The following is a 7,987-nucleotide window of genomic DNA, read 5'->3' as shown; positions in this document are numbered from 1 at the left end:
ACTGAAAGGAAGACATTGGCAGCAGGGGCTTTCCTCCCGGACTTGAGCCTCCTCCTGCTTCATCCTCGGGTGCCTTTGGGGCAGCTTCTGGCAGAGGCTGGTGGCTTCCCCCTCCACCCCAGTCCCTCTCCCTTCAGGCCAAGGGGGACATCCCTCCCAGTCCCAGTCCCAGTCCCAGTCCCAGTCCCAGCAGTCCCAGTCTGAGAGGCTGGAAGGGGCCCAAGAGGGTGGCTTTAGGGCAGGGAGCAGGAGGAGGAGGAGGAAAAGGGAGGGCAGCAGGGAGGGCAGCTGCAGGGCTGGAGCCCAGGGCCCTGGCTGGGGCCAAGGGAAAGGGACCGTCCCCCTGCCCCTCCTGCCCTCTTCCTCCCAAGGCCCTCCTCCTCCTTCTGGGATCCTCCAGAGAGAGACACACAGGCAGAGACAGGGAGGAGATGCGGAGGCAAAGCCTGGCAGCGGGGCCCCTGGCACCCTTCCTCCTCCTGCTGCTGCTGCTGCTGCTGCTGCCTCTCCTGCCGGGGGCTGCCCTGTCCTCCCGCGGGGCCTTCCAGCTGGCCCTCCTGCACACCAACGACGTCCATGGACGGGTGGAGGAGACCAGCCGGGACTCCGGCAGGTGTGCCCCCGGCGGGCAGCAGCCCTGCTTCGGAGGAGTGGCACGGAGGGCCACCAAGATCCAGGAGCTGCGCCGGAGCGGAGCCCCCGTCCTCCTCCTCGACGCCGGAGACCAGTTCCAGGGCACCGTCTGGTTCTCCTACTTCAAGGGCTGGGAGGTGGTCCGCTTCATGAACCTCCTGGGCTACGATGCCATGGTGAGCAAATGGGGCAGAGGAGGGGGCAGGGATGGCACCCTGGTGGGCACCCCCTCGAGAGGAAGAGAAGGACTGGGTGGTCTGCAAGAATAGATCAGCCTGGAGGAGAGAGAGATCTCCGGCACCATGGAGACTAAGAGACAGAATTCAAAAGATATAGCCTTGTGAGTCTGTAAGACCAGCCTGTAGTAGAGAGAGATCTTAGGCACCTGGGAGACTCCCTGGAAGAGAGAACTCCAAGATCTAGCCATGTCAGTCTGCAGAATCAGCACTTCAGAGAGATCTTGTAGCACCTTTGAGACTGACGGAAAAAAAGAAGTTGGAAGCATGAGCTTTCCTAGACTTCTTGCATCTGAGGAAGTGGACTGAAGTCTACAAAAGCTCCTGCTGCCAATTTCTTTCTTTCCGTCAGTCTCAAAGGTGCTACAAGAAGTCTCAGTACTGAAAAAAAGACCTTAGCAGCAGGCGCTTTCCTAGACTTCAGCCTCCTTCCTGAGATGCATTTGGGCAGGTTTCTTATAGAGGTTGGTGGATTTCCACTCCATTTGGCTAAATTTGGTGCTTTCCGCAGAGGTAGAATTCAAAGATATGGCTTTGTAAAATCAGTCCAAATTACCAAATTACCAGTCCAATTACCAAAGGTGTAAAATGAGAGAGACCTTGAAGCCCCTTTGGGACTCACTGAAAGAAAGAAGTTGCCAGCGTGAGTTTTCCTAGACTTGAGTCTACTTCCTCAGATGCAATTGTTAGAGTGCATATCTTTGAAGTTTATCTTCATATATCTATATTTTTGAGGCCACAGCCCTGTTAGTCTATAAAATCAGTCTGTAGAGAGATCTTGTAGCACCTTTGAGACTAACTGAAAGAGAAAAGTTGGCAGCAGGACTTCAGTTTACTTCCTGAGATGCATTTGGTGGTGCGCATATCTTTGATGGCATAGCTTTATTTTTATCTTTATATATCTATATCTTTGACAATATAGCCATGTTAGTCAGTGAAATCAGTATGCAAAGGGATCTTTATTTAATTATGTTTCATATACACCTTATACACCTTTTTGTTGTTGTTGTGTGCCTTTAAGTCATTTCCAACTTATGGCGAACCCATGGGGCAGGTTTGGATAGGTTTCTTCAGAGGGGGTTTGCCATTGCCATTCCCTGAGGCTGAGAGAGTGTGACGTACCCAAGGTCACTCAGTGGGTTTACATGGCTTGAAGGGAATTTTATACAATGCTAAAAATAATTTTACACATGAAAGAAAGTGTGTTCACATTGAACCATCAGAAAACAAAAGTGTCATTCAGTCACTCATGAAAAACGGTTTGGTTTTTGGAATATTTTGGATTTTAGAATTCCAGAGAAGATTCAGCCTGTATAAAAATAACTAATTCTGCATGAATGTCCTCGTCTCTGTTTTGGAGCTGACTTTAAGAAAAGACTAGAGCTGGTCTAGGAAATATCTGAACATCCAGATTAGCCCTAGCCACTGAAGCCAATAGTGAAGGATGATCAGAAATTATGGTCCAGTAAGGTCTAGATGACCAGATGTTCCCCTCCCCTGAATTAGAGGCAAGTTTCTAGTCAGTAAAAGGCATTTGGCTGTTGACATAAACAATTCCAAAGTATAGCTGAACACCAGACTCTCATTCAAATGCCTTGCTTATGACTTTTCAGGTGCATCTAATGGGTTCCTTTTACAAATATAGTGCTGGATTAGACAGTCCTTTGGTCTGACCATGTTTCTCATATTGGAGAAACATCACCTTGTCACATTTATCTATTCCATGGGACTATCTTTGAAAACAGATAATGTCAGCAAGTACAGAATACATCTTTGAGACCATTAGCAGGTCTATTTAGGAAACAACATATCTTAATAGTATTTAAAGAACTCTACTGACAGCTGACAAGTCAACGTGCAGATTTTAGTTTTTAAAGAGATAAGGGAGATCTAAACCAGTGTATTTGATGGACTACCTGTTCCCAGTTTATTTATTTACTTAATATGCCGCCTTTCTCCCAAATTGGACCTAAGAACAAATTGCCCCAAGCACTCCAAAGATGATACTGTATTTGGTTAAAGTGCTTTATTGATGGAACTTCATCTCCGTGTCTTTTCACCAAGTACAGATGATAATGTGTTTTTAGGCACTTGGATAAAATCTCCCCCCCCCTGTTTTTCACTGGCTCCCATAGCTATTGTTTAGTTGCCTTGGAAAGTCAAAGATGCTATTTTTGATTGCTTTAATTGTATGATGGTAGTATTTCATTAAAACATCAGAATTAAGGACATCAGGGGCTGCTACAACTGGAGGGAGAATATTTAGTGGGGTAGTCTTGTACCACTCTGGAACTCCTTGGATAAATTTAGGGCCTCTTGAATCACATTTTGATTTGGGTTGTGTGCAATTTCCATGCTGCAAAGTTATACCAGGAAAGTTCCACAAATATATGTTTCCTGCTGTTTATAGTCATGCAATGCATGCATCTGAAGATTTGATCCATATTCCCTTGTATAAACATTATATTTTAATATATGGGAATATGCTGGTCCTCACATCCTGCTTTATTGTAACATTACCTTGTTCATCTCCAGAGTAGATGGGAATGTTGGACATGCATTATACTGGGTTGGATGCAGATTTACTAATAGTTTAAATGGATCCGAGATCCTAAATCAGTGAGAATTTGGTCATACCTAATGTCCATCCTACCAGTACCACTTAATTCACTCTAAATATTATTATGTTGAAATCAAAGCTACAAGATATCTTATGATACTATGAGCTGTTTATATTAATATGCACCCCTAAACCTTTCATTAGGACTAGCAAATGTTTATCTACTCACTGAAATAAACAAAACAAAGCAAAACATCAAGATACTTTGTCTTCAACCATTGCCTTGATTTCTTCTAATATACCCTCTCATAAACAGGTTGAAATCCTCTGGATTAGTCCCATTTGTAGCAGACCCATTGACTCTATTGCATGGTGAGTCAAAATAGACAAATTCAAATGATTCAGTGGGTCTACAGTAGTCCAGATTAACTATAGGATTTAGGCCATAGTGCAGTTCTGTAAATTGAGGCCATTTCTGGAAGGTACACAATACATTAATCTTGCAGAAGCTGAGTGGCTCTATGTTGGGTCAGAAGCTGCCTGGGAGGAATCCCCATGAACATTACCTTGAGGGCCATGTAAAATGGACAGTTAAGAATGTAGCTTTTTCTGCATCCACTACAAGAAGGAATTTACAGTTCAATGCAGTTTATCAGACAAGGGAAATTGGAAGTATAATCGAATAGCAATCTGAACGCAATCATGGGGTTTCACGTTATTGTGTGATAGACTACCACACACAATTTTGGGCAATGGGAAGTCAGTCCGAATGCAATCATGGGGTTTCACGTTATTGCGTGAGAGGTGATCACAGCAATTTCGGGCAATGGCAAGCTATTTTCGAGCAATGGGAAGTCAGTTCAAATGCAATTCGAATTCACGTAAATTCGCTGAACTAGCAAATTCACATGAATGCATTCTGGCCCCACTTTCTTTTCATTCGAAATTAAGAGAAATTCCTCCTGTGTGATAAACTCCAATGGCAGAGCCCATCCTGAATGCCAAAGATTTCTGACAATAACTGCCTGAAATCCTAGGGATGTGCTGCCAGTCAGAGTAGCTAAGGCAGCATCATAAATGCCTATTCCTTAGTCATCAAGTTCATCATGGTTACGTAAAATTAGCAAGAAATTGCAGTTGAGGTTTATTAGTGGCCTCAGTTGACAACCCTTTTACTGCTACAGAAAAGTATGTGTCATGTTCCAGTTGTGACTTAGGCCCTTATCACGCGTGAAACTAGAAATCTAATCCAAAGCCCTTCCGTGGCCCTTCCATAGTGAGGGTGAAGCAGAGTCATTTCAAATCCAAGGCAATTTACGTGATGAATTATCACACATGAAGAATGAAATTGTGGCCGTTCCTGAGTCAAAGCAGAGTGAGTGCACATTGAATTACCACACTGGTACATATTCCATGCGGATTCAACAATTTGAATCGGCACCCTTGCACATGCTCAGTGGGGGTCTGAACACATCGTGAACCTTTGCACTTCCGGGATGAAGAAGAGGGCCACTTCCTGGTTCCAGTTTCATGTGAATGACAGCTTCACGTTTCTTCTTCCTTTCTATTTTATTCTATTTTTTAGTCAATTTACTCTAGAATGTGTCCTGGGTCCTCCTTGTCAGACTTCCCTGCATCCCCCCAACTGCTTCCTGTGAATGTATCCTGATTTTCCCTGTCAGATTTCCCTCCATGCCCCCAGGCTTCCTAAGACTGTGTCCTGGGTCCTCCATGTCAGATTTCCCTGAATCCCCCACCTGCTTCCTTCAAATGTCTCCTGTTTCCCTTATTCTCCATGCTCCTTAAAATACCACCGCCCTGAATCCAATCCACTCTCCTTCCCTTTGTAACTGTTGCCTTCTCTTAGGTTGAATCTGCACTGGGGAAATAATCCGCTTTGACTCCACTTTAACTGTCCTGGCTCAGTGCTATGGAATTCTGGGTGTTGGAGTTTGTTGTGGGGCCCTTGGCTTGAGGCTATGGAATTCTGGGAGTTGGAGTGTGTTGCTTCTCCCAGCCTCTGATGGCCCCCTCCGTTGCTCCCATCTCTCCCCCCCCCCCCCAGCCTCCTGTTTCATTCCCTTCACCCCTGTAATTTACATCTAAATCTACCCTTCCGAGCACCCGAAGCAAATGGGGCAAAACTGCAGTGCAGCATCATGGGAAATGTGAGACCTCGGAGGTTTGGGGGGTGTACCAGGACAGAAACAAAGTTGCATTCCACACCAGACCAATTTCGCGTGAAACTGAAGTGAGCTTAGAAGCAATTTTTGTGAATTCGCTTGTTACCGAATTCACCAGAATGAGGAGTCACTTTGGGCTGAAGCGCCTCGGAACAACCCCCCATAGAAAGCAATTGTGTGAGATAATATATCACATTTTAGCTTGAATCCACATGGCTGGACCCACAGTCATGTCAGAACAGAGCTGCAGAACCCCATGTGTGATAAGGCTCTTAGTCCTTACTTGTCTCCAGCAGGGGAGTTAACTTGAAACAAGATCTTGGGGATTTTCCAGAACAACAAATGGTAGAGCAAATGGCATCTCAAGCAGTGGCAATGATCAGAAGGGCCTCTCTTCACAGACACCTAACTCCAATTCAGCTGACAAGTTTCATTACAGCTGCCTGTTTGCATTGTGTAGCATTTTATCTAGTCCATTATGAAGCTCTAGGTGCCTACAATTCAAAGGCTAATGAGCCTCCTGCCAAGGATTGTTGGATGAATTTGGAAGTGTGCCACACCATGTGACCTGGGATGGTGACATGGTCTGGAGCTCAAAGGTGATCAAGTGGCTAAAGAAAGAATAGAGAGTTTCTCTACAAGAGGTCTGTAATGTGACTTTCTCTAAAGCTACACCGACCTATGAAACAGTGACACAATTATCAGATCAAGTCCTTAACACATATGTTGGGAACGTACTTGAAACAAAGGCCTGACAAACTTTACCCAATGGAAATGGCATCATCATCTTATATCCCACCTTTCCCAAGACTGGGACTCAAGGCAACTTACACATATAAGGATTACAGTTAAAATCATACAAAAAATCATGATTAAAAACAATTTAAACTATTAACCATATTAAAAACATTTTTAAAATATTCTTTAAAGTTAACCAATTCAATGGCAAGTTGAAGGCTTTCACGGCTGGCATCCATAGTTTTCTGTGAGGCTTTTGGGCTGTGTGGCCGCATTCTGGAAGCATTTATTCCTGACGTTTCATCTGCAACTGTGGCTGGCATCTTCAGAGGATGGTTGCATGGAACTGTGTGGAATATGTATACTGTATATATATATGGGACCCTTGTTTGGGAGGAAGTGGTTTTCACATTTTAATGGTGGAGTTCCCATTTAATCATTTCAGTTTAAAACAATCCAGCTTTTACAGCCCTTTCCTTAAAAGCCTTCAGTTCTCAAAGCCTGTCTAATTTTTAAAAAGAAAAAAAGTTTTCACCTGTCAGCAGAAAGACAGAAGGGAGGATGCCACTGAGCCTCCCTAGGGAGGGAGTTCCAAGTCTTGGGGCAGCCACTATGAAGGCCCTCTCTTGTATTCCAATCAACCATATATATGCAGGTGGTGGGACTGAGAAAAGGGCCTCTCCTGTGGATCAGAGTCTGGGCACGCTCATCTAGTTTTATTTTGAGGAACTGTAAGTCATTGGATTGGATCCAGACTTAGTCATGCTTACAGTATTCTTGGGATTTAATTCATGACTAATTTGTCTTGTTGATTTTAGCGGCTCTACACAAAGAATATCTTAATCTGAATGCAACTCATTGATCCCACTTTAATCCCCAGGCCATTTGCTTTCAGGAAGTTCTTTTGCCAGCTGCACAGGGGTATGTCCTCTGCATGGTTCTGGAAAGCACTGCTAGAGATCATACTGCACCTAATAAAGTGTGTTTTGATCTCATGGCTCTGATCCATTCAAGTCCCAGCCAAACTAGGGGCCCATTCACATTACAAAAAAAATCGGTTCTGAAACCGATTCAATCACGTGAAGTTCCTACTCACCCCGAATCTCACACAAGCGAATCCGGGGCTTGCACACCCGTTCCGTGTTAAATGGCCCCTAGCGCGGGTCTTTTGAAATCGGCGCAAATACCGTTTCTTTTTAAAAAACCCGGGTCCTGGGAATGAGAACTTGGCCTCGATCACGATCGAGGCAAATTGAGGGAGGGATTTAGGTCAGAGGGTGAGCAAAGGGCAAGGCATTTCCTCCCCTCATCGGAGGGGAGGGGGAGGAGGAAAGAGCCCTGGGAAGAAGGGAGCAAGGGAAGGCATTCTTTAGGAGCCTCTTTTCCCTGCATCCCCTGCCCAAAGCCCTCTGTCGCTGGGCATTCCTTCCCTTGCAGGAGGAAAAAATCAGGTCATGAACGGAGCTCATGTCAGGCAACCCCCCCCTTTTCAAATTCAAACAATTTTTTGAGCGAACATGCGCATTGTTTATATTCCAGAATGTTGCAAACAATGTTACATTTTTAACAATTTTTTTTGAGCGAACATGAGCATTGTTTATATTCCAGAGGCAGATGGAGCCAGGCTTGCACTTTAT

General features: G+C 44.8%; 1 protein-coding gene across 1 annotated transcript in view; it reads left to right on the top strand.

Moving 5' to 3' along the window:
• Positions 1-363: 363 nt before the first annotated feature.
• The window catches only part of LOC121917351 (snake venom 5'-nucleotidase-like), a 32,179-nt gene continuing 24,555 nt past the window's right edge, over positions 364-7,987 (top strand). The window contains exon 1 of the mRNA XM_042443254.1: positions 364-809. Within this exon, the coding sequence (XP_042299188.1) occupies positions 432-809 (378 nt within the window). The 5' untranslated portion in view covers positions 364-431. The remainder of the gene's footprint in view (positions 810-7,987) is intronic.

Source organism: Sceloporus undulatus, unplaced genomic scaffold (assembly GCF_019175285.1).
Source record: "Sceloporus undulatus isolate JIND9_A2432 ecotype Alabama unplaced genomic scaffold, SceUnd_v1.1 scaffold_16, whole genome shotgun sequence".
In the NCBI taxonomy this organism is placed as follows: domain Eukaryota; kingdom Metazoa; phylum Chordata; class Lepidosauria; order Squamata; family Phrynosomatidae; genus Sceloporus; species Sceloporus undulatus.
Note: the sequence above shows the minus strand (reverse complement) of the source record. Positions and strands in the feature narration are given on the sequence as shown.